The sequence below is a fragment of the Corvus brachyrhynchos genome, unplaced genomic scaffold (genome assembly GCF_000691975.1).
Source record: "Corvus brachyrhynchos isolate BGI_N302 unplaced genomic scaffold, ASM69197v1 scaffold56, whole genome shotgun sequence".
NCBI lineage: Eukaryota > Metazoa > Chordata > Aves > Passeriformes > Corvidae > Corvus > Corvus brachyrhynchos.
In genome coordinates this window covers 626,115-651,529 of record NW_008238664.1, presented here as the reverse complement: position 1 = coordinate 651,529, position 25,415 = coordinate 626,115, and the positions used below count along the sequence as shown (strand labels likewise).

At 44.3% G+C, this 25,415-nt stretch overlaps 2 protein-coding genes across 2 annotated transcripts in view; one reads left to right on the top strand and one right to left on the bottom strand.

The window, feature by feature from the left end:
- NT5DC3 (5'-nucleotidase domain containing 3) overlaps positions 1-3,529 on the top strand; it is a 32,662-nt gene extending 29,133 nt beyond the window's left edge. Inside the window, exon 16 of the mRNA XM_008636370.2 lies at positions 569-3,529. Within this exon, the coding sequence (XP_008634592.1) occupies positions 569-830 (262 nt within the window). The 3' untranslated portion in view covers positions 831-3,529. The remainder of the gene's footprint in view (positions 1-568) is intronic.
- Positions 3,261-25,415, bottom strand: part of STAB2 (stabilin 2) — a 78,057-nt gene continuing 55,902 nt past the window's right edge. The window contains exons 43-67 of the mRNA XM_017737930.1: positions 24,327-24,446; positions 23,904-23,951; positions 22,865-22,948; positions 22,618-22,764; positions 22,096-22,221; positions 21,699-21,758; positions 21,111-21,287; positions 20,942-21,031; positions 19,521-19,667; positions 18,293-18,349; positions 17,729-17,852; positions 16,542-16,691; positions 14,636-14,740; positions 14,175-14,282; positions 13,307-13,500; positions 12,175-12,316; positions 11,733-11,866; positions 10,480-10,645; positions 10,139-10,245; positions 9,405-9,524; positions 8,463-8,621; positions 7,527-7,634; positions 6,715-6,843; positions 5,512-5,631; positions 3,261-4,929 (exon numbers count right to left, since the gene is read on the bottom strand). Of these exons, the coding sequence (XP_017593419.1) occupies positions 4,879-4,929; positions 5,512-5,631; positions 6,715-6,843; positions 7,527-7,634; positions 8,463-8,621; positions 9,405-9,524; positions 10,139-10,245; positions 10,480-10,645; positions 11,733-11,866; positions 12,175-12,316; positions 13,307-13,500; positions 14,175-14,282; positions 14,636-14,740; positions 16,542-16,691; positions 17,729-17,852; positions 18,293-18,349; positions 19,521-19,667; positions 20,942-21,031; positions 21,111-21,287; positions 21,699-21,758; positions 22,096-22,221; positions 22,618-22,764; positions 22,865-22,948; positions 23,904-23,951; positions 24,327-24,446 (2,973 nt within the window). The 3' untranslated portion in view covers positions 3,261-4,878. The remainder of the gene's footprint in view (positions 4,930-5,511; positions 5,632-6,714; positions 6,844-7,526; positions 7,635-8,462; positions 8,622-9,404; positions 9,525-10,138; positions 10,246-10,479; positions 10,646-11,732; positions 11,867-12,174; positions 12,317-13,306; positions 13,501-14,174; positions 14,283-14,635; positions 14,741-16,541; positions 16,692-17,728; positions 17,853-18,292; positions 18,350-19,520; positions 19,668-20,941; positions 21,032-21,110; positions 21,288-21,698; positions 21,759-22,095; positions 22,222-22,617; positions 22,765-22,864; positions 22,949-23,903; positions 23,952-24,326; positions 24,447-25,415) is intronic.

Here is a 25,415-nt window from a genome sequence, read left to right as displayed (position 1 = left end):
TGTCATGAAGGAGTAATCCCTAAATTCAGGGTGTGTGAAGTGCACAGTTGGCAAGGCCAGCAGCTGTACCACCAGCAGTCTTCCCCAGAAATGTGGGAATAAACAAAATGGGAATGTTACTTGGCAGTGACTAATGACAGAAGTTAATTCCGAGATGTGTTTAAGCTTTTGGTGCGTGTTAAGCCCAATATTTGCCTTTTCTTAAGAAGTCTCTTATCTTTGGAACATTGGATGTCATTAGGATTTAGAGAAAGGCGGAAGTCTTCTTCACAATCTCTAGAAAAGAAGGCTTGAGATGTCATGTTTCTGATGTCAGAAGCAACTTATCTCTAGTGGGAGAAGTGTGAGGCTCTTCACAACTGTGATTTCTAGATCTGGGTTGTATATGCACAAGAGGTAAAAAACTTCTGTGGCACATTTTGGTGTTTTGAAGTACAATGGCAAGAGAATAATACATAGAACAGGTTTTAGCATCTGCTTGCTTCAGGTTATGGATGCCAGCTGGTGAAGAGATGTGTGCAGGTCTGTTCACGTCGTTGTCTTTGTTTTCTCTTTTTTGGGGGGACAGGGAGATGAACAGGAATTTCTTCAATGCACAGTTTGGAAGCATATTCAGAACTGATGAGAATCCAACTTACTTCCTAAGACGTCTCTCTAGATTTGCGGATATCTACATGGCATCACTGAGCTGTCTCTTGAACTACGAGCCTGATTACACATTTTATCCAAGAAGGACTCCTTTGCAGCATGAACTTCCTGGCTGGTCAGACCAGCTGTGCACTGGTACATTCAGAATACCTTTCCTACAAGAGACAGTTCAGATCAAATAAACTCTTGGTGGCTCCTCTCTAAAATGGACAAATAGCTCTTGGTTTCCTTGAATGTACCTGTATTTTATTTAAGTCACTTTAATCTGTTACTTTGGTTTATATGTGTTTCATACTTTTTCTTATAAGCTTTGTACCTGTTTTTCTCCTCTCCTGCTCAGACATGTGAAAACTCCTCTTACACACAAAAGAGATGATGGGCTGCCAAAATAGTAGTGGGCCAGGAGGGAGGGCACATCTGAGGGGGAGGACTGCTGGTGTTCTGGGGTGGTTATTTTTGTTTGTTCATTGGAAACTTTTATCTGCAGCCTTGTGGTTTACGAAGAAATACCTAAGCTCTCTCTTCTGGCCCTTACCAGCACTCCAGCTGGAGCCTATAATGGATCTTGGCGTGGAAGAGCTTAAATCCAGTATTAGTAATTCAGTGATACAAATTAGTAACTGGCCTAGGGTGAGACTGAGAGGGAGGGTCACACTTTGTACCTTTCCTTGCTGCTATAGACAGAGCCTTACCTGTGAGGAGCCAAGGGCTGGAGTGTCCTGGCTCTGCTGCACTGGGCTCAGGCTCCTGGGCTCTTTCTCTTGTCTGTGCAGTTTCTGTTCTTGCCATATCTGTGCTTGGCTGCAGGTGGACCCGAGCCTACAACTGAAACTTGCAGTAGCTTGGGCTGCTTCAGCTTCCTTCTCTTAACTTTTAGGTAACTTTTTTTTTGAGTTTCAGGACACTTCAAGTATCCACTCTCCAATAATAGTAGTTTCAAGAGGTTTTGCATTTTGCATTTCAAAGTGGAGACAGATCTCTCTATCAGGCTTTAGTTTGATCCTAAATGCTGCTTTTAAAGATTTTAACAGTGTCTTATTCCAGTGGTATGCAATGTGGCTTTGCTGTTCCCTAGGAGAGAATGTATTTCATACAGCCTGCCATAACAGACTTCTACAGTCAAAAGTAAACACGCACAACGGGCAAAGGACTGAAAGGAAAAACTAAGAAATGAGAAAGTGAAACCCAGAGTTTTCTGATGACATGTTTTTAGCTCAAACCCTGAAAGCTAAATTAGGGGTGGTACACAGTTTGAATAAAGAAAAATAGTTTTGGTATAGATTAGAAGTTTTATTGAATTACAGATATTGAAGGTAATGCATGAACACAAACTCTGGGGAGCATATGTGTTTCAAAGATTTGAGCTGAAAAATGTCTATTTTGCACAAGGAAAACATCTGTTGATGTATTTCCTCAAAGAGGCACTTTATAGAACTGCTATATAGTTGTTTTTAAATAAGAATTGTTTCCTTTCTCTGAATCCAAAGGAAATATATTTGTTTTTTTAAGTGGTGCTTCTCACCCCAGCCACTTTAGAAGGCATAATATGATTAATATTTTTCAAATTTTAGTTATAAAAGCCTTGGTTTTTAGAAGCATGTATAACAAAATACATAGTATTTGGTATTCATTTTGGGATATCACTTGCTTTCTGTCATGATTGTCAGGCAAACAAACTTTTGTTGACCAAAAGTTTTCTGGTTTGGTTTGTTTGTTTTTTTTTTAACCTGTCTGTATGTGCAAGTATCTAGAGTGAATTTCATGTACAGTATATTTCATGTTTTTAAAAGCATGTTTGCAAAGTAAAGAATGTATTCTAATTTAGCCTGCACAATTTTGTAGGTAGTTTTCCTGTATGCTTGAAATCAGTATGAAGTTCTCAGAGGTGGTTTAGATTTTATGATTTTTCTATGCTCCTATGTCAAACTTGGCTGAAGTGTGTGGTTTAAACACCTCTGTGTTTAAACAGGTGAATATACTTGAAATGAGTACGTTCATCTGACTGTCCTGCTTGTTTAGTGTTGCAGGAAATTAGTCTGACTGTATCAGGAGAGACTTGGTGGGGCTGTGCAAGAAATATTTAGCATAACTTTATAATGAAGTACAAAGATGGGATTATCCTGATTTGCCTTCAGTTCTGTATCCTAATGCTCAGCTAGAACTGAACTTGGTGTGTAGCACCTCTCATGCTCCAGAGATTTCAATGCACTCTTTAAAAAAAACACCCACCCAAACCACTGTACATTCATCCTGTGTTAGGCAGGAACAGTTTCATTGGCTTGGATGGTGTTATGCACATAATGCACGTTTTGTTTCAAGATTATTTTCTTCTGTCACCCTTCCTTTCTCTTAACTTAGAAATCAAACTTCTGTACCAGGCTATGTTGCAACAGCCAGCTGAAGTAAAATATTGTTTATATTGCATGACTTGTTGAAATAAACAACGTTGCATGAAAAAAGTTAATTATGGAAGGGTTATGTTTCCTTAAAATAGTCCAACTATATATAATATAAATTTAAGTGAGAATATTCAAGTGTATTATTTATTTTTCAGTGCTAAAATGCTGCTTTTTAACTTTTAAAAATGTCTTGCATTTTTAAAATGATTTTACCATGATGCTTTCTGCATTACTTATTTTAACCTTATGCTACTGATTTCAAAGAGATTTTTAGGCATGTTTAATGGGCAGTGTCTCTATATTAATTTTGGAAGTATGGTTCATTTGAACACCAAAGCAAGAAGAAATTTTTGTTCTGGTCTATCAAAAACATAGAGCTGAATAGCCTATCAGTAAGAGAAGATTTTAATGAATTGTGGAGCTTTTTTTTTTTGTGATAAAAATATTTAATGATTATTACAAAAATAAATGCTTGGACTTTATCTTCTGGTCTCTGTGAGCCTTAATATTTTGATTGACTGGAGAGAAGGAAAGAGCATGCGTTGTATTAATTGCTAAATTCTGTGGGGAAAACTCTCCTAGATGTGACTGTGTTTAAGCACATTTGTGTTCTAAATTTTCTAATGTCCATGAAAACAAGCAGGCTTGTGTAGGGGGACAGGGGAAGGAGCTGAGGAAATTCTGTTTCATCCAGATGAATGTGTATTTACACATTATACTCCCTTCCTTGTGCATCAACAACCCTGGATTTTCCCCCCACCTTGCTCTGAGGGAAGGCCTCCTGGCATAGTTCCCAGAGGTGACTAGAGCTTTCCTGGGTTTCCCTCCTGCCCCCCTACATGTTGGGGGGATGTTACTACTGCCAGCAAGAAAATCTTCTCTTTCTGTTTTGTGATTTGTTCCATGTTCTCACGTTATCACGATGATATTAATATTTTGATGGAAGGAGGTGACAGTGAGTCAAACTCAAGTTTGATCCATTTCTAATAGTGTGTGGTGACAGTGGCAGCTGTTACTACTGTGCTCGGTAAAAATACAGTATGGGAAGGAGCAGCTGCTGCTGCTGCTCCTCTCAGACCTGAAGAACTGAATGTAGACTCTGCATGGCAAGGGGGTGTTCATCTTCATAGTCCACTCTTCACAAAAATGGTTCATTTGGATGCTTTCCTAACACCTGCATTTCTTCCTAAAGCTGCCTCAGTTACTGCTTCTTTTTGTATAGTGAGGTGAGATGTAAACCAAACACCAAGCCAAGTTCAAGGAAAGACAGAGAAGCTAGAGGAGGCAAGGGGACAGACAGGATGGTGGTTTCCTGCTGCTGAATATCTAACAGGAAAGTAAACTAGCAAAAAAATCCCCTCCGTTTAAAAATAGAGGCTTACCACATGTTCTGTTTCACACTTGCCTGTTCTAGTTGCAACTGAGCCAAAATGAAAGCACAGGCCTGGAGTACTAGGAAATTTAGGATATTTGTCAAGTTAACAGCCCTGTGTGCTTGTGGCCATTTTAAAGTCTGTGGAGAAGATTAAAAGCAGTTAAGTAGCAGGTGAGTGAAAATCAGCTGCTTTTCCCAGAGAGGTGTCTGCTTCTGGGCTGGTTAGTTTAGACTCAGTTTTGCTTTCAGCACTCATAGTTGGTACTGCTCAGATTCAGCCCACACTTCTGAGGCTGGTATCTCTGTGAGCTATATAGAAGGCATCTTAAACAAAGCTGTGCTCTTTTGGTTTTTAGTTTGTAACAAGATTTTATTCCCTGTAATGTAGGTGCTCTTTTTTTCACAGTAAGTGTAAATAAAATGTGTTTATTAGCTGACTAATGCCAAATTCGGTCTTTAATTCTGATCATGAGGACCACTCATCACAAGCTGTTGGTCGTCTGAATCCTATAAAATAGAGTAAAAAGAAAATCAGACTTGAACACTACATTAAGAAACAAAAGTAACTTTTTTGCAGATTTGTCCATACAGATGCCAGAGTTGGCACCTGACATTTTTGCAGCAAACAAGTCCTTTTACTGGATGCAAAACGGTGCATTTTGATTTTAGACTCTGTACCTTGGTGAGGGTGTGCTCTTTCCTTCCCTGCATTCCCAGCCCCCTCCCTGCTGTGTTTCAGATTCTTTGGAGTGCCAGCATGGCTCTCAGCAAGGAGACATGAAGACAAATTAGAAGGCTTCTTAAGTTTGTATGGACATGTCACTGCCATCCAGTGGCATTTGAAGTCCAGTTTAATTCAGCTGTCTTTGAAGGTGGACTTGAGATGCAGCTGTTGACCACAGCTTTGATTTTATTACAGGTGAGACAAACCCAATTTCCAGCAGCAGGGAGACAGGAGAGCCAGGAACTCAAATGCTGGCTTCTTGCATTAATTTTTATTTTCCAGCTAGACGTTTTTCTTTCACTAAGTCATTCCCTCTTACCACTATATTAGTAGTGTCTCAATCTCAAAGCAAAATGAGCACTTACTGAGAAAAGATCATAAGTAGGTTCTGGTGAAGTCGCTGTCGAAGGACTTTCGTATGAGGGGTTGGTGATATTTGAAGGCTGTGACTTGTCCAGCGACGTGGTGTCAGTGTCATCTTTTGACTACACAAGAGAACCCAAACTTAAGTTTCATCTTCTTCCTCCAGTGCATAAAGTGGGGCACTTGAGCTTCACTACCTACTGGTGCGGTGTTGTGGTTGAACTGGCTTTGTTGTCTAAACCTGTCTCTGGGCATGAACTGTGGTTTTGGCTGTTGTATTATCTCAGGTCACTTAACACTGGTGTCTCTTTTCCTCTCCCTTCCTATTTTTAAGCCTCAGTGAAGAATGGGAGAGGAAGTGTGGCCCTGAAATTGTGCTTGGAGTAAAAAGCATCTGGTTAGTCCAAAGGGCTCTCACTGACACCATTTAAAAATGCAAGTGTTTACCCTGGCTCTTGACTCCTGGGTTTTGTTTCTAGAAGATGATTCACGTTACATGCAGGGACTAGAACAAGAAGGGATTTCTGTTCACTTCTAGGTAGACTTTCTTTTGGTTTGGTTCTTGTGTATTTTGTAATATTTTTTTCTCATCCCTCGTCTCTGTAGCTTGGCTGTTGCTGGCTGGTTTTGCATCTATGTGTTGCTAGCAAAATTAGTTAAAAGAAATCAAGCATGTAAGTGCATCAGTATAAAAACCTGCACTTTTCAATTCTACAGGCCTTTCAATTTGTTTGTTTTTTGGATCTGGCCTTTTTCCTATAGTTTAGGAAATGTTATTCATGTTCTATCAAACGTTTCAACCTCCAGAACAACAAAATAAATAGCAATGGAGGACAGGTGCCCTTTCAGTGGTTGTATTTGCCTGCTTCCTTAAGGGTGAGCTTTCTGGGGAGGCAAAGACTTCTGCACTGCTGTGGTGTAGTTAAATGAGCTTTGGGCCAGTCCTTGGCGTTGGAAGTGTCTGTGTGAGCAGACACTTGGGTGGAGAGGTCTGAGGGCAATTGTAAGCTCATGCCCAAGGCAAGTGTGTGAGCCCTTCCCCACTTCCTCTGTGTCTCAGTCTGAACAGTTCAAGTGTGAAGTGATGAGGGTTTTTAATCTAGCTTAAAACCCCTGGAGAAACTGGAGATTGTGGATTTGGGAAGTGCAGTGGGTCTGGGGAAGTGTTGTCCACCCCCTGCTTCGTGTTCCCACCCGCCACCTACCTTGAAGTGCTGGAAGCCTGTGTTTTTCTTCCTGAACCTGAGGTAAGAATATCCAATAAGAGCCACAATTCCAGTAACTAGACAGATGCCAAAGAATATTCCTGTCCCAGTACTGGCATGGAGAGGAGCCTGGAAGCAAGGGAGAGGGTGAGTGAGCTATGGGTGCATACTGGTCAGGTTACAGCATCCATGCAGTGTCCCTTTGAGCTATGCTCTAGTCCTGAGCTGTTCTTGTGTTTGGGTTTCCTGGTAGGTGTTCCCTAGAGACATTTAAATGCGGCCTTTTGACAGAATCATAGAACTGTTTATGTTGAAGTAGATGATCGAGTGCAACTGTTCACCCAGCACTGCCGAGTCCATCACTACACCTTGTGGACCAAGGAGACAACTGGATAACTGGGAGCTTTGCAGGAATTCATGCAGGCAAAAGGTATCTGTTTTCAAAAAACCTTGTTGTTTTGGATTGGAATGAATACCAAAGCAAGAGTAAACAATGCTCCTTAGAATCTTGAAAGGTCTTTTTGGAAGAACTAAAATGGAACTTTAAAATCTCTCTTACACACATGAGCTCCATTATGTTATATAAAGAAAATAAATTTATAAATGTGGGAAGAAATTGTTCAGACAAATATTTTGGTATCACTGGTACCTTGTTTTCAACTTCTAATTCTCTTTGAAAGTAACCTTTTAAGCTGAAAGCTGCTTGTATGTCAGGGAAACTGGGAATATATGAATGTCAGCAAGGAGTTTAGGGTGACATAAGACACAGTTACCTCTCACCACCCCAAAAACCTAAATCACTATGTACTTACAGGTTCTGATGGAGCCTTTAGAGGCTCTGAAATGATGTGGATTATCCCGTTGGAAGCAATTATATCCCACTCAACAATAGCACTTCTGTCCACATATCGGATCTCACCCTACCAGGAAAAGAAGGAATGAGAGCTGAGCTTTGAACCTTCTCCCTGTGGTACTGAAATTGATGTTAAGATGATTTCCCCACCTCAGCTGCTGACACCCAGAGAGAAAAAATACAGGGGGTTTTACACTGCTGCCTCCCTGGACATCAGCTGGGGATGGCCCCAGGCTGGTCATGGCTCTCCTGCGCATGAAGTAGCCATCATCATTACCTGCGTGCTGCCTTCATGTTGCTCTGTCCTTTTTATTTCTTTTCTAATTAAAGGTTTTTGTGATCTTTGGGAAATTGCCAAGCTCTGCCTAGAAGTGCTGTTATTCCTGATGCCAGGCAGCCACTTTCACTGTGGAGGAAGCCACTTGCCACTTGAGTTTGCTGGCTGGAGTTTGCTTGCCATGAGCACGGCTGAGTTGGTGTCTCTTGCCTCTCCCAGAAAGTTACCAAGAAACTTTACAAATGCCAACACCTTTTTTTTAATTATAAGCTGCTGCTCTCATCTCTTCATCCCACAGCCATCTCCCCCATAATCCTGCCAAGCTGAGAGAAGAGTTAAATGAAGCCCATATCCCCATTTTTGCATTCCCGAAAGCCACTTCAACAGCTTCCTTTGTGTTTTGCAGGTCTGAGCTTGTCCATTTGCAAGCTTGTAAATTTGCTGTTTGCCAGCTCCTATCCTTCAGTCTCTGGACAGGAAAGAGCCTTCTAAACTCAGTCTCATTGCTGCCCACTCTAACCTTATCAAAATGCCCTCCAGATCCGTGTGCCACCCAATCACAGGGTATAGCCTGAGAGGCGGAAAGGCACAAAGATGGGAAATTTATTACAAAGGTACCTGATCAGCAGTGGGGACTTGATGTTCCTGGCCCCTGGAGTTTGTAATGAGGAGTTTTTTCCCTAGACGAGTTAGAAGGGTGCTTCCATTGGTCAAGTCCTCATAAAACATTATATTGGCATTAGATAGATGATACTCGATGTCTCTCCCAGAAAGTGTCTGCAAATGAGGGGCAAAATACAAGGAGTGTTAATGGATCTCATTAATCCTTTGGATTTACTAGTAGGCTAAGTGCCTGTGACCCTTTTTTTCCCCCTCTGCTATTAATGCTGCAGCAAGTGCAGCAGCATTAGAGGTTATTGGGAAATCTGCATGGGAACAGTGGGACCTTCTGTCCCTGCTGGCCTCTGATGGCTGCCTGCAGCAGGCAGCACCTTAATTCCAGCAGGACAAAGGATTTCACTCCTCTGTAGGATGACCTGATGTGATGAGACTCAGAGGTATTCCAAACAGCTTGAAGATGTAAACCAGTACATGAACCCTTGTGGATTGTTTGAGACAGTGTTTGATGGAAGGAAGGAAAGAAAGAATAAAAGGAGTAAGCATAGGAACAGTTAGGAATGGATGCCTTTAATGTATTTGTGGGAAATACCAAAGCTGTGTGCTGCTTTCTTCAAGTAACTGTGCTCAATGCTAATGAGCTGGAGCAGACTTCATCTGAGGCAGACTCCTCCATAACAGGGTAACTAAAATGCCTGATGGAAAAGTCTTTGTAGTGACTTGAACACTCGATAACCTTGCGCCCCTAACCATGGAAGGGAAATGGAAACAATGAATTCATGTCTTTTGTGAGTACAGTTTAAATTATATGGGGTTACACAGAAGTCACATCATACTAAGATTATTTTTTTAAGCTTAAATTTTAATGGGATGCAGAAACTCATAATAGCTGTTTAAAAAGTGTTAATAAAACAAGGAAGGAAAAAAAGAAAACCCCCTGACCTCATTTTCCTTTAATCCACTATCATTGGGAGCAAAGAGAGTGGCGTGCACTGACAGGTCTGTGAGGTACTGCAGGAACTCTCTCCCCTTCCTAGAGGTGTTGGAGTAAGCCATGATGTCCTAGGCAGAAACAAAATCCAGCTTTACTAAAGAACAATTGTGCACTCTTGTGTGGAGAGTGGAAAAGATGAGACCGTATGAACGACAACAAAGGAACTTTCTGTTATTAGCCACAAAGCAGCTCTGGAGTGACTTTAGAAAGGAATTTCATATTCAAAACCCAGCTCTAGCTGCTGATTTGATGAGCACATCTTAAGCTGATTTGCAGAAGTTGGGTCCCTGTTGTCTTTGAGGCTGCTTATACATATAGTGCCTTTCTGAGTAGTGACAAGAAAGGAACTCTTAACATTTTGCCTTTTCCCAGCAGCAATTTGATAAAGTTCCGAAGCACCGTGCTCCTTGTGATGCTTAAGAAGTTGTGCAGAGTCTCCTTAAAGCTAAGGCTGCACCAGGCTTTTAATTCCAATTGAATTTAGAATCCAGAAACCTCTCTGGGGCAAGTAATTAAAAAAATAGTAACTAAGTTCTGATTTTGAGGGTGCAGATTTAGACCACTCCTCCTTGCTTCACTGGTGTGTTGTTATTGCCTGTGTTTGCTGGGCTAGTAAAGCAAACCTTGGATAAAGCATTTGGGGCCTGCTTTGCTGCACTCCCACCCCATCCTTGGTTCCTACCGACAGGAAGTTTGTCAGAGTTGGGAAGGACATCAGCACTTGCAGCAAGTTCCCACTACAGGAGATGCCGTCTCCCACATAGCCTGGCTTGCAGGTGCAGTTCACCTCTGAAAGGTACAAATACGGAGAGCTGTATGGGCAAACACCCTTGCCAAGAAAGGTTTAGGTGGCTCTGTGCCTGAAAAACAACTTGTAAGCAGCAGGTTATGATTTTTTTTAAAGTTAAAAAAGAGGCAAAGTCTCTTGCAGTGTTGTCTAGCAGCCTGTGGCTGATGGAAGGAACCAAAATCTGGGCTGCTGCCCCCGTTTGCACAGAGAGATGTGGCAAAGGACCCTCTTACCTTTCTCCCTGTAGCAGAAAACATCCCAGGTTTCGCTCAGATTGACTCTTCTCCCGTAGTCCACGATGCCGACGTATCCGGAGCCGCAGTTTGGGGAGGAGAAGCCAGTGGGGTAGCCCACTCTTTCAGCGTCCAGCCAGCCAGCAGAGCACAGGTGGTACCTCGCCTGTGGTCAGCACAGCCAGAAGGGAAAAACTCAGGGGAAAAGCTGTGTGGTGGGGCTGGGGAACTGCAGATGGAATGAACAGAGCCCCCGGGGCGCTCAGGCAGCACCTGCCCTGCCAGCACCCCTCCTGTGGATCTGAATGGGCTCTGTCCATCCGTCTGTCCTGCAGCCTGCCCTGCACCGAGCTCTGTGCCAAAGGGGACCAACCAAGCCTTTCCTGGAAAAGCCTCCCTGATCGGAAAGTTGGGCAGCATCAGAGGAGGATGTGAAAGCCAAAGGTGATGCGCAATTCCGTGGTGTGCCAGCCCACCTTTTGCCGGTGTGGATAGGGCTGACAAACCAACTCAAAGTAGAGTGTAAGTGACCAGGAGTGCTCGAGCCAGCCCCATTGCTGACTTTGCTGCTTTGAGGGAAACATTTAGACTATGGGGCACAGAGAACCTGCAGCTTTGGCTGCAGTCTGAATCTGCAGTAGAAGTAGGTTGATGTACAGGCTGTGGTCCAGCTTCACATTTTGCTACAGGTGTCTCTAAACAGTGAGTGTCTTTCTTCCTTCCATAGTTGGAAGGAGCTAGAGACAGTCAGTCTGACCCACTCTTCTAAAACAAGTTTTGCAAACCCGAGTTGAGATGCTTACCCTACTCACATCAACAATGTGTTGCCTGTAATGTGCTCAAGGAAAGCAAAGTGGAAATGGGTCTGTTAACTTAACAGCATTTGAGAAAAAGATTCCTGGAGACTTACTTTAAAGAAATAAATTAAGCATAATTCTGAAGTGCACATTTCTTTAAGAAGTGGTAATAATTAAAATCCCCTGGAAAATACTCTGAAAGTCTGACTCTACCTCTCACCCCATCATCACTGGAAACAAGAACTTGTCAAGTGGTTCTAGTGCTGTGGGAACAGGCATGAAACCAATAAAAAGTCTGAAAACTGCTCCCAGCCAAACATACCAGGGAGCATAGGTGAAGGAAAGGTGGGCAAATTATGCTTATTAGCACAGAGCAGCCCCCTTGCTCCTCCCTCTCAATTTACACTGTGACTCAGTGCTCTTTGGGGATCTCCTCCCTTGGAGAGGCCTCCTCACCTTCTGTGCGTAGAGCAGCTGGTTGTAGGTGGCGATGGTGGCCGACTCATTGGCACAGGCCTCCCTGGCCTGCTCGTAAGTCATTTTGTACTGCCCCAGGGGGGAGCGCAGGTGGAACACCCCGACCGTGGTGTCTGCAAGAGAGAGAAGGACCAGCTCTTCCTGAAGGTGTTTCTGTGCCTGGATGCAGAGCCAGCTGTGCCGTACGAATACCCGTGAATTTTGTGAAACGTAGTTAGAACAGATTGATTCCTTAGGGATATTCCCACCTGGCCTGCCCTCACATGTTGCTTCATGGAGCTGGTATTGCCAAGTATGTAAGCACACATTCCAACTGCAATCTCATTGTTTCACAGCGACAGAGGTAGAGGGCTGAGCAAGCTAATAGTGCCACTGGCCTCAGGGCACAGGGCTGGTGGTGTGCAAGGTGTGCCCTCCTCACCTTGGAAGTGCAGATCAGCACAGTCAGCGTCGGGGTGGCACTGCCCGTTGTCCTGCAGGCAGCGGTCAAGGGGCAGCTGCATCACGGAGCAGTTCAGCCCATCACCAATGTAGTTGCTTTTGCACTCGCACTTACGTCTGTCCTGCTCAGAGAGAGAAGGAAAAAGGCCAAGACAAGCATTTAGCTGACCTAAAACTGGTGTTTCAGGCAACATTCTGAACTGTTGGGAAAATGTCATTTGATTTTTCAGGAATGAACAAACAGAAAAGTTGCTACTAACAACTAAGCCAAACATTTACACACGTACTCGGGTGCTTTGCTGAATTAAAACCAAAGCATAATTTCATCCACAAAGTTAGTAACGTGCATTGGAGGGTTATATGACACATAATTCACAAAAACGGATGGCAAACATATCAAAATGATATTTAAATGGCTGGGCATGGAAGCAAGAATGGAATTTAATGGCCCACTGATAGTAATAAATGAGAGCTATAAACCAAGCAGGAATTGGTGACATCCAGGGACTGCGAGGGTTGACAGCTGGAATGGATTATCAGCAAGACTTTTCTAGATCACTCCTGGAAGGCAGCTCAGGCAAGACACCAGTGGAATGGAGAAGTGATCCTGGAAGCACCAGGACAAATGCCGGATCAAGTCACCTGCACAAGTTTTCCCTAACCACACCGACTATGTGGGTCATGGAATTTGTATCATGTGGCTGTGGAGCTTTTAAGCTGAGTTCAAGCAACGAACAAGTGACACTATTCTCCCAGCTGTCACTTTGTTTAGCTTCCAAAACGTATTTAATTTTGATCTAACAAATTCCTACAGCAAATAAGGATATCCAGTTAGGGAGAGCTAAGAGTGGGACAGAAAGACTATGTATGCAAAACATGTCATCTTCTGTGTTATCCCATTCCCCAGAGCAAAGATGTCAGATTGCTTCTCACCCTTCAGCTGAAAGCATACCAAGCTGATGTGGAAAGTAGGTTGGAGCTAAGTAAAAGTTGTTTTGGAAAACAGGGATTTAGACAGGTGCAGAGTGCCATCCAGCCAGAGGAGACTTCTGCTGGCACCAGGGAGAAATGTGTCAGACTTCCCTTCTGGGGATTGAAACCATTCAACTTACAGGGCCTATGACAATGCAAATGGCATGCTCGTGGCAGCCTCCGTTGAACCCATCAGCACAAGGATTTATTGGAAGGCAAGTAAACCCATCTCCCTTGTATCCCTTCTGGCAGCTACAGAAGACTTTCACCCCGTGCTGTGTGCATTCAGCCGCCTTGTGGCACCCACCATTGTTCTGTTTGCACAGTTCTGCAGCTGCAGGGGAAGAAAGGAAATAAGTGAGTAAAGTCTGCTTTTAAAGAGGATGTTCTTCATAAAGACAAACCATCACCAGTCCTTTCACACTAAAACTACTAGAATACTTGTTTAAGAAAAAAAAAGCTGTTTTCGTTTCCTGAGGCATTACTGAATTTCTGTAAGTCTATCTCTTAGGCCTCTGAAGGCCTTGTCAGGATGTTCTTGATTTAGGAGACATGGTACCAACCCTCAGACTTCTGGCCAGGTTTGGAAGATGTAAGACACCTGGCTGAGAAAGAACAACTCTTTCTGTAGCAGTGTTACCAGGGAACTGCCTTGCCTACAGTCATAAAAATAAATCATAGAATCATTTTTGTTGGAAAAACCCTTTGATATCATCAAGTCCCAGTGTAAATCCTCTGAGGGAAACCCAGCTTAAAACCCTGCTGTGTTCAAACCTTGACTGAAGGGCACTTGCTGCCCATGGTCCTGCTTGGTAAAGTCTGGAGAAGGCAGCCTTCTGATTTAGAAAAAGCTGAACTCTCTATATCCTAACTTTGTTTCACTTGCTGCACAGTGGAAGTTTTTAGGTTGGACAGGCAACATGTCACAGTGGGCAGTAACTGTGTTCACGTGCATGTGGAGGAGGGAAGAAGCTGCCTTCTCGCTGTGAGCAGGGGGTGGCAGCTCACCTGTGCATGTGATCCCATCCCCGTTGTACAAGGGCTTGCACTGGCACGTGTTGTTCTCCGTGCAGACGGCGTGGGCCGAGCAGCTCGGGGAGCACGTTGGCGGCAGAGCTGCAGGGAATGCAGGACAGCTGGAATGAAAGAGCTCTTGTACCACCATGCACAAGGAGAACCCTTCATACCAGTCTGGTTAACTGGGAAACTTCTAAGACATTTAGTTTTTGACTACCACAGCCCAAAGCCCCTCCATAGGGGAGGTGGGAACTCCTATTGCCATATCACAAAAGAGGAGACAGTGGGCTGAAGGGATTTGTCCTCAGTCCAGAGCAGAGTCCCTAAGTGTTCTTAGATGGCTCCTAATATTATTAACCCTTTCTCTCTTATCTATGGGAACCTTCTGATGAACTGCAAGTACTTTCAACCCATGGATCCATGGACAGAGTCTGGTGAGAGCAGGCAGAGACCTAGCTTGGTTTCACACAGCCGGCCAGTCCATCCTGTTTCACAGAAACATCGTCCTGTCCCTGAGTATCCTTCGTCACACTGCCCGTTGTTCTTGCATTCACAAGCTGGAAAAGAAGCACAGAAATCACTTGCAGAGTGGCAAAGGGGAAAATCTTGCTCTAGAGAAACACCATCATGTCAGTTTAGATACAGTATTATCCAGCAATAATTTATCTGAGCCTAACTTCATGGTATTTCACCATGAGGCCAGTCAAGCAGAGGACCAGACTTTCCAGAGTTGTTGAGCAATCTTCATCCTTGGGGGTTTGCAAGTCCTGACAGGATAAATCCTGAACAACATGAGCTCAGAAGTGACCCTGTTTTGAGAAGGGAGTTGGACTAGAGACCTTCTGAAACCCCTTCCAATCTGAATTATCCTGTAGTCCTATGATTTTATGACTGGCATTAGTTCAATGTGCCTCTGACAATGAAAATGAGTATTGATCTGCACATTGCAGTGGAGTAGCAAACTCCACAAAGGACTGTGGCAGGAAAGAGTTAATGGCTGAGCTGAAGACCCCATGCACCACAACACCAGACAAATCACTCCTAATGAGCAACAGCTGCTAATTGTGGGGAGGACCGAGAAAAACAAGAGTGTGGAGGGAGAGTGCTTGGTTGCTGTGTGGGAGAAGGTCCAGTTGAGCAAAGAAGCCACATATGAGGTTAGTGAGCTTTTCTGTAAAATGTAGACAAGTTACCTATATTTTTTTTTTAGGTTTCAGATACTTTTATGACTAAAAACTTTTGGATTCCTTCAGTTCCTTTTATAGATGAGGCTTTGCTCCTTCTGCCCTCCAACCTGAGGTGTGGTTTAATCTATAGGTGATGTTTTTTCCCCCTCCTCTTTGGGCCTTGCAATAACTTATGTGCTAAATCCTTCTTAAAAAATTATTCATGGCTCTCTATTTTATAATTTAATGCTGTAGAATCCTTTATGGCCTTATCCTTCTTCCTGAAGTATTGTAGTTTAAAGAAGAAAATTATGTGGGATTGGTGGAACTGATTTTTTGAATACCTGTCCTGCTGATTAGCTTCACTTGCTGGCTTTTTAAAATTTTACCTGCTTCTTTAATTTTTGGCTGACTTAAATCTATATCAAAAAGAAGGGGCTATAAAATGTTTTTCTCTTAAATTTCATAATCTGGTTTCAAGCTCATGGCTCATACATTTTATGCTATGGTGTGCTATAAAGTGGGTGAATTGTAGGTAAGCATAATCCTGAATATCTGTGTCCAAGCCTGTTGTCTTGCCTATACCCCCCCATCCCATGTGCCTCAGGAGCAGTACAGGTACACAGGGTTAGGATGGAAGCATTAATGTTGTAGCTTCTTATCTGAAGGCTTTATGTCAGGAAAGAATTTAAGTTTAAAGGGAGATACTGATCCTGCTCCCACCTAGTTCACATTTAAAACCACAGAGAGGTGGATTTTTGTGAGCAGTTGCTTGGCTGTCCCTCTTCACAAACTGCCCTCATCTTGGTGTCCTTTTCCTTCTCTGCAGAAGTAGTGCATGGCCTTGGCCTCCTGCATTCCTTGAGGAACCACGTTGCTAAAATACTCTTAAGCTTTGTGGGGATGGAGGAGAAAGCTGTGCTGCACCTAAAACCACTTGTTGCTGGAGGCTCTGCTTCTATTCTATTACTTATGTACCATGTTAAGAGTAGGAGGTCCTGTGCAGACACAGCCACGTAGCCTCTGCACTCCTGGCCTTGAGACCTTGTGCCATCCCCTGGTGTGAGGAGGCACCAAGGAAAAATGTTTGTGTTAAGAGGGAACCATTCCTTGGCTCACTGAGAAACTCCTTGCTGACAGACTAGTTTAGGCTTGACGTGGGCATGGATCTGGAGAGGGAGCTCAAACGTACGCCTGCAGGTGAAGCTGTATCTGCCTGGCAAGCACAGCTCACACGCCGTCCCGTTGAAGCCGCTGTTGCAGTGGCACTCTCCTGTCCCCGTGTACCCGTCGTCACAGGAGCCGTGGCCGTTGCATGGGGTCTCTGGGCCCCCTGGGCAAGCTGAAAGGTTCAAAAAGAGAAGTGGCTCTTTAGGTCAGGTGCATGTTTATTCATTGTTGCTGTTGGTTACCTACTGGTCTGTAAAAATCATTGAGCAGGGAGTGCCTGTAACTGCATCTCTGTTGAGGCGTGCAGAAGTGGCTGTGACGCTTATGGCTACTGTGAGCCTCATGCTCTAAATTCCTTGATGTGCTTTCACAGCTCCTATCAGAAAGGCATTGAGGATCCTTCCAGCCCTGACTTGTGGGTGCTGTTATCTGGCTGCTTGCTCATTCAGACCCATCTGTGAATGGCACTGCCTAAATCAAGACTTTTTTTGTGCATCTCTTTGGGTCTGTGTGCTGTCAGGACAACCCCAAAGGGTGGCTCAGGCTGAGATGGCCAAAATTGCATGGGATCTGCATGTGTCTCTGTGAAACTGGGACGGAGCAAGCTGGCAGGGCTATGTGTGGCTGGACCTATCTGCCAGCAGAGATGCTGACCTGGATTGTGACCCTGTGTGCCCTGGTGGGATCCTGGTACTGTTCCCCTACAGGGCTGGCAGGTGAATGAGCACACTTTGGAAGCGTCTGCTAACAAATTGCTGAGATGGAGCCTCCCAAACCATCTCCAGCTCCTCAGAACTACAATTTCTGAGCTTACTCTGCTGATGAGTGCACTTGTCTGTGGCTGAGCAATCATGCACTGGTTCTCAGGTGTGTTCTGGTGTTGCTGAGTGAACCTGAGCCTGTTTGTGTTTAAAGGACTTTCAGCTGGTGACTTGCTCAGCAGGACAGCATTCACTCTCTATAGCATTCACCTGCTACTATGGAGTTTAAAACTTGCTCTAAATGTGAAAAGGAGATAATTTGAATTGAAAAGGCAGTTAACACTTTGTGTTCTTCAGCTCTTGCAACCAAGTTCTTTCATCTTGCAGCTGGTCTCTCCTCATGCCCCTTATCCCAATTCTCCCAGTTTTGTCTGCTGGGAGCTACACAGCTGTACTGGGGAGGGGGAAGGGGAGGGACACAGGCTGGCCATGTGGGTGGGAATCCTACCTTGGCAGTCTGGCCCGAAGTAGCCCTTGCAGCACTTGGCTATGTGGATGACCATGGAGCAGTTCCTACGGCAACCATCCCTCCGCAGCCCATAGGACTCGTAGGTGCACCAGTGGATTCCTTCCTGCGTGTCACGTGTGCCAGTGCAGAGAGAGGAGGGGGGAAAACACAGGGAAAGGAGTGCTGTGTGGAGGTTTGGTTTTTTTCCTCTTTAAATTATAATTTCTGATGTTCATTGACTCAAAATGTGATGTGTGGAGAGTGTGGGTATGAGACCCCCACCTTCTCTGATTCTTGACATGCTAAACACTGTTAATGAAAGTGCAGGGGCTGTTCTGGAGTCAGCTGAAGCACTTTTACAGTGGATGCTGTGTGAGACCAACAAGCATTCCCCACCACCAGCACCTGGATGTTTGCCCAGGGACAGCTTTTCCACTTAATTGTGTGGTAGCATTCTCGAAGGTTCTCTTTTTATTTATTCTAAGAAGCTTTTTCTGGTTTGCTGTTGTGAAATGCAGAGAAGAGCAGGTTAGACTGCTTACAAGTGAGAATTGAATGTATTACCTTTGGTTTTGTCCCTGGAGGGCATTTAGTGTTACTGAAACAGCTAGCACAATGCCCCTGGAAAAGGGAAAAAAAAGCATATTAAAATAATGGCTACAAAAGGCCACTTGGCTTGGACAAAAAGTCTGTTTTATGAGAGCAGAAAATATGAGCAGAGAAAAGGTAAAGCTTATTGCACTTAAAAAATTAATAGAAAATTCTGGAGAAACGATAGAGGAGAGTGACAACAAAATAGTTGTAATAATTTAGTGCCACAAAAATGCAAGAAAATAGTTTTGATACCAGAATATAAGTTCTGGAAGAAGAAACTGCTCTGGATTTAAAGAAACAGGGAAGAGATGATGAATGTTCTTCAAACAAGTATTGACATGATCTGTATCAGATCTGGATGTCTAACTTGGAGGATAGAAAAATGTTTACTTCTCAGGAAGTACTGACCAGATCCGAGGAAATTATATCTATTTAATTTCATTTAATGAAATCATAAACAAGAGGCAACTTGAGCAGGTGGGATATACACAATTATTGGTTTTATGATTGAAATATATGTTCCGATAACCTTTTTTTAAACACTGAATACCTGAAAATTACTGTACTTCTAGGTAATTTTTTCATACATTCAAATTAAACAGAAGTAAACTTGGTCTTGAAACCACTTCAAGATGTCTTTCAAAATGTCCCATTTGTGGGACCCATCAAAGTTCCCAGAGGAGACTTCCTCCACGCTAACAGTGCCTGTTCAAGTGTGTTAAAAACAAGAAATGCCAGAGACTGAGACAGAGTAGGCAGTTCTCTATCTTGTGTCCTTCATACCCTGTGCTGCTGTTCTTCCCTGCTGTAATAGGGAACTTTGTAAATGCCATCTCTACAGACAAATCCATAGTTTGAACTTCCACTAATTTAAAGACACAGCAGAAAGATTTGTCCTTGCTCAGATTTTTGCTTGCATGTGGAAGGTGCTTTTTTTTTTTTTTTTATGGTCTTAACTGAAACCACTTGTTCTGTGTGCTGCTTCATGTGGATACAGGGTTTCTGCTGTGCACCTCTCAGGCGTTGTGCTGCACTACTTAATCTCTCTCTAGGCAGTGCAGCAGATGCAGCCACCCTGCAGCACTGGGGCTTACTGGCAGGAGCACCAGAGCTGCAGGGAGTGCTGGCCCGGTGAAGGTGGACGTTGGCCCTTGGGCTGTGTTGTTGTCAGGGTGAGGGACCCGAAATGGGCACTGACCATGAACTCCACGGTGAGGAAGCTGTCGCAGCGTCCCCCCAGGCTGGGCTCCATCAGCAGGCAGTTGATCCCGTAGGCGATGCCCCCGTCGAACTCCAGCTGCCGCTGCACCACCTTGCACTGTCCATCGTTCAGGAACAGGGCGCCCTGGGAGATGGCATGGGGAGAGGGGGACATGGGGAGTCATGACCCGCTCCTGCTTGGGTTCCTGCTCTCTGTAGGAATGCTCTTGGGACAAGGTGGTGTGTCAAACTATCCTGTAAGCAAAATTGATAGCTATAGGGGCTCAAACCAAATTTTGGGGCCTCTCTTCCTATAGCTGAATGCTACAACCTGGGCATATGTAACCTGCTATAATGGGCAGATCTGTGTCTGAAGGACTGTGTCCAGCTCTGAGGTTCCAACAGAGGAAAGATGTGAATGTGTTGGAGCAAGTCCAGAGAAGGGCCATGAGGATACTCAGAGGAGCACATCTGCTATGAAGACAGGCTGAGAGAGCTGGGGCTGTTCAGCTGGGAGAAGAGGAGGCTTCAGGGAGACCCTAGAGCACCTTCCAGTCCCTAAGTGGGGATATGTGAGAGTTGAAGAAGGATTTTTAACAAGGGCATGTAATGATAAGACAAGGAGTAATGGCTTTAAACTGAAAGAAGGTGGGTTTAGATTGGATATTGGGAAGAAATTATTTACTGTGGGGTTGGTGAGACACTGGAGCAAGTTGCCCAGAGACCTGTGGATGTCCCATCCCTGGAAGTGTTCAAAGCCAGGTTGAATGGGATTTTAAGCAACCTGGTCTACTGTAAGGTGTCCCTGCCCATAACAGGACAGGTAGAATTGGATGATCTTCAAGGTTCCTTCTAACCCAAACCATCCTATAGTTCTATGATGTTTTTATCTTCTGAAGAGGACAGAGTATGCCAGTCTATGTCCCCAGGTTAACCTTTTGCATACTTAGACTTAGGTGCTTGCCAGGTATGATCTGATACATTTGCAAAGAAAAATGTGACATTGCTCTGGTTTAACAGGCTATGTGTGTGCCTGCAATCTTAGCTTGTAAGCGCTTACAAGCGAGAGTTTGCATGCAGGTGCTGCATTCTTGGGGTTCCAAACCAGGCTGATCTTGGTGGTTTTGCACTGGTATTTTAGTGTAGAAGTTAAAGTGTGCTGCTATTTCACTTTCAAGTTAACTGAGAGCTGTTTTGAATGAGTAGCGTTTTACAACAGAGCAAATGACAGCTCCAAACTGTCCTGCAAACCATCTAGAATCTGTTGGTGTGGCTCTTGTCGTGTACTGGGGAATGACCAATGAATTTTGGTGCCCCTAACCCTGCCTGGGGGCCGTGCAAAGGCATGGTGTGGTCTGCAGGAGTGGATCCTGCAGCAGGGGTGAGGGAGATAAGTGTGCCAGTAGAGTGAACACTTACAATCTCCCCGTTATCCCCACAGCTCACACTGAGGTTGGAGCCCTGCAGGGTCTTCAGTGAGGTGGAGCTGGGGAGCTGGTAGGCCAACACCTGGGAAGGAAAAGGGGAGATATATATCTGGGCTTGCATATTTTGGCTCTGGCAACGCTCCCAAAAAGCAAGGGCTTACCGCAGCGTCACGGACAATGTGGAATTTGAGGTACTGCACCAGTTTGTCAGTGTTGGACTTCTTGAAGAGGAAGTCCTGCTGCTCCTGTGGCAGCCCACGGATGGCTGTGTCTGTAGGCCAGAAGAGCGTGACGGGTTTGTGAATGGGATCGTTGATCAATCCAAGCAGGTTGTTCTTCTGCAACACAGAAGGGGTTATTGGGGTGGAAGATTAATCCTCTGCCCAAAGGGATGCTGACCCTGTGGAGTGAATGTCTGGTATAACTGGAGTGTAATGCCCTGTGGGCTGCCTGGTCAAAGCCTGCAAGAACCTTGACTTTAAAACCAGCTACGTGAGTTGAGCTTGAGATACAGTAGGACAGAGCTGAGTGGAGAAGGGAAAGGTGGCTGTGGGTCTGCTTGACATCCCCCCACCTCTGTGGGAGTGTCGCTGGTGGTGACCAGGGTTGCTGTGTACTCTATTGTGAGCCCTTTGGTTCTCCTGAACAACATCCTGCCAGTGGTGCCATGTGCTGTGTGTGTGCACTTTTGTCTTAAAAAAAATTGTTTGCAACCTTTTCCCAGTGGCTGCTGTCTCTTGTGTCCTTACCTCTAGCAAAGTGTTGAACAGAATGTACCCATGTTTGGCTGCAACCATTTTAAGACTTTCCTACAAAGAAAGAAAAGCGAGTAATTTACCTAAGAAATACATTATTTGGGTATTAAAAAAGCAGAGAAGGGCTTGCTTTTCCCTTTAAGTCACTTTTTGTTATAAAATCAAAGCTGCTGTAAAAGCCCTCTGCAGAAATCCTCTTACACTGTCCTTACTTTAGCTGTAATTCTGGTGAATTTGAAAAGTAATATTGAATTTATTCAGCACTGTAGACAATGTTTGTATAAGGTCTTTTAAGTGTCACTTTTTCTTCTTGTTGACTTGTATGATTTATATATCTGACAGTAACTCTGGAAAAGCCCCTGGGTTGGGAATAGTGATAAGCTGCACATACCTTCTTGAGAGGGAAATCCTGCATATGTGATGGGACCAGAATTTGGTTTATGACATGGATCACACCATTTGTGCCAACAGCATCACTGAGTATAACTTCAGCTTTGTTGTTCAAAACCAGTGTGTTCTGGAAAGGCAACAAAAACTTTTTTTTGTGAAGCATTATGGGAAAGTGAGGCTGACGCTGAATTGCTTTGATATAATGGGCCCAGACCACCTTTTCTTTGCAGCAAACAGTACTTTCATCTTTAATAAATTGTCCTTTGCTTTTAACTTTCCTCATACTCACAAAGCCAGAGTTTGAGGATAAAATAGCTTGTGTCAAAGCAAGGGTTATACAACTCCACTCTTGGCATACCGAGTAAGTGCTGAACCTTTCAGGTGAACAGGCAATCTCATTTGAAACCCTTTTATTTATTTTTGTGCATCAGAGGAGGAAAGGGAACCACTGAAGTTTTTATAAAAGGTGAATGAGAGTGGACTGGCTTAGTGTTCTGCTCCCTGTCTCTCCATGTTGGGTTACCTGGGAGTAGCTGATGTGTATCAGGTCACCATGGAGAGAGGTGATGTTGGTGATTGCTGTCAGGTCCTTGTACAACAGACTGGCACAACCCACCATGTGGTACCGGAGCACTTGAGCCATCACTCCTTTGGCAACCCAATCATTGACCTGCAGTGGGAAGTGGAGGAGTTGAGAAGCAGCTGAGAGAGGCATCTGAAGCAGAAAGCTCATGGCCAGCTCACCCACAATCCCCTCCCCTTCTACTCACTCGTGGGTCGCTGTTCAGGATGTCTGTGCGAGGGACAAACAGGGTGAAAGGGCCGGGGCCTGCGATATCTCTCATAGACAAGGCCTGCCAAGTTTAAGAGGATAAAGTAGCAATGAGTTAGTGTTTGTGATGCCACACAGGCACTGCCCTGTGGAGGGGGAGGTGGTGCTTGCAGCCCCATTGCTGCCACATGTTGAGTCCTCTTCCCTGCAACGCAAGGGTGAGAGAAAGTCCTCATGTGGGCTTTGACTCCTGGCCTCATCTGTCACCTCTGCTCACATGTATTAAATGGAAGATTTTGGTTTTTTGACTTGTCGCCACATCTCTATCTCCTCTGCAATAACAAATGGAAGACAAGGGAATTAGATTAGGAGTACTAATGGACTTGGGCTATTGCAGGTACTTCGCAATGATCACTGACAAGCTAAATTGAGAGCTCTCTTAAAGCAAGAGGAAGCCAGCTGTCTACTATGGTAGACTATGAAACTAAAATATGAGTCTTTGGGCTAGCAGACCAGTGTGCTGGTCTGTGCTGCCCTGAGGCTTCTGGTAAACAGAGAATTGCTGTTGCCAGTCTTCAAAAATCAGTGAGAGTTGGCTGCATGGACACAGAGCGCCCTGTGATGTTTCAGGGAGGCAACTGAAAAGTTTGCCATTTGGAGATGCAGAAGGGGTAGTAAATGAGTGGTATGTTCTTGTTTCAGACTTCATGAGGGATATGCTGGCAGATCTCAGACTGTGAATGGGTGAGAGCTTCAGTTTTATGCCCCGTCTGGAGGCCTTACATTTCCCTGGGACCTTGGTCTTTATCATTAATACTCTAGATCATTAATACTGTTTTAGTGACAGTTAATAGTTTAAATTAGAGCATTAGTGACTGGTAATCCAAACCCAGTCCCAATTACATTGAAGGATGTTGGTACACACCAGATTCTTGCCTGCTTCTCTCCTGTATACACCCTTGGAGAAAAAAAAAAGGGAGGAGAACCCCACTCCCAAGAAAACCCCAACAAACCACAACCACTCAACCTTTTCTTACCTCTAAGTGGAAATAAAACCTCGATGTGTTTGAGTTCCTGAGAAGTTCCTGCAATTAAGAACAAGACTCTGTAACACTGCTGTAAATGCACCTCTCAGAAAAGCAAGGCAACTTCTGGTTTGGAGTAAGTGCTGCATATCTGTACTGCTTCTGTTCTGTTCTTACCTTACTCTCAAACAGCAGGCTTCTTTGAAACCTAAAACTCCCTAGTTCTGCAGTCATAATGATTGTCCACTAAGGTTTGTTTGTTTTGGCAGTTAAGGTTATCTTGCAGCATCCTGTTCCTATTCTCGGTTTCTTGGATTGGGATAATTTCAAATTCTGGGGTACAAATTTGTCCAAGAAAAAAATGGCGCATTTCAACCATTGTGTTAAGTAACTGTGTGAAGAAAAACAGGAGACAGCAAATGTGCAGCACTTTACCTGGAAGATGTTGCCTCGGCACTTAAATCCATCCCCAATGTAGTTAGGTTTGCAAGTGCAGGTCCTCTCTGTCAGCTCAGTGTCATTACAAATGGCAAATTCACTGCAGCCTCCATTATTCTTGTAAGAACAAAGTGTAAAATATATAATTCCTTCATTGCCAGGTGTATAAAACAATTCCAATTCACCATTTTTTTCCCTCCCATATGTATAATTTAAAAAGGCTTAATCACAAGATCTTCTTGAAACAACATCTTTCTGGAACATCTGATGGCATAGATTTTCTTGCAAACACTAAAGAGCATGTAGGGCTTGTAAAAAAACAAGTCTCCTTTTATGCAGAGGATGTAGTTTTGATTCCCTCCTCATATGCTTAGTTCATGATGCTGTAAGGATGCAAAATATTTGCATGCAAGTCTCACTCTGCACCTTAGGGATGACTCTCAGCTTCTCTGCCAATGCAGCACTGACTTACTCTAAAGGGAACTATTTACATACTGTAAATCACTGTGATGGTGCCAGGAGCCTGAATTTATGGAGGAGCATCAGCACAGAACTATTGTTTCTTGTCTGTCTGATGGCCCAGGTCAGCTGGAACAGGGACTTGCCTTGTTCTTGTCTCTAAGACGTCTCCTGTCTGCATCTGAGTCCACTGCCAGAGCAAATTTGGGCTTGGAGCAGTGGATGCATCTCACCCATCTGCCTGCCTCCAGAAAGTTCCCTGTGCTAAGCCGAGATGTTCCTCACTCAGGAGCAGCATGTTGGAGCTCAGAGCTCTGCTCCGGCATTAGTAGGTGCTCCCCTGTTAGCACCTCAGCTTGCAAATAAATTTCTGTCCTGGGCTTGAGAGCGAATTGGGAAAAACTGAGAAGCTCTCTTGTTTTCCCATTTTGTACTTATTCCATGGTGTCCTTTTTGTTGCTGATCATCTCAGAGATCCTTTCCCATGGGCCATGAGAGGGAGCAGTGGGGTCTCTGGAGTGGGGCTCTGCCAGTGGGGTCTGACTTGACAGGTCAGAGAGACGCCGGGCTGTAAGCAGTGGGTTTGGCTGGATTTGCTATGGATTTGGCTTGGCTTAGGCACGCTGT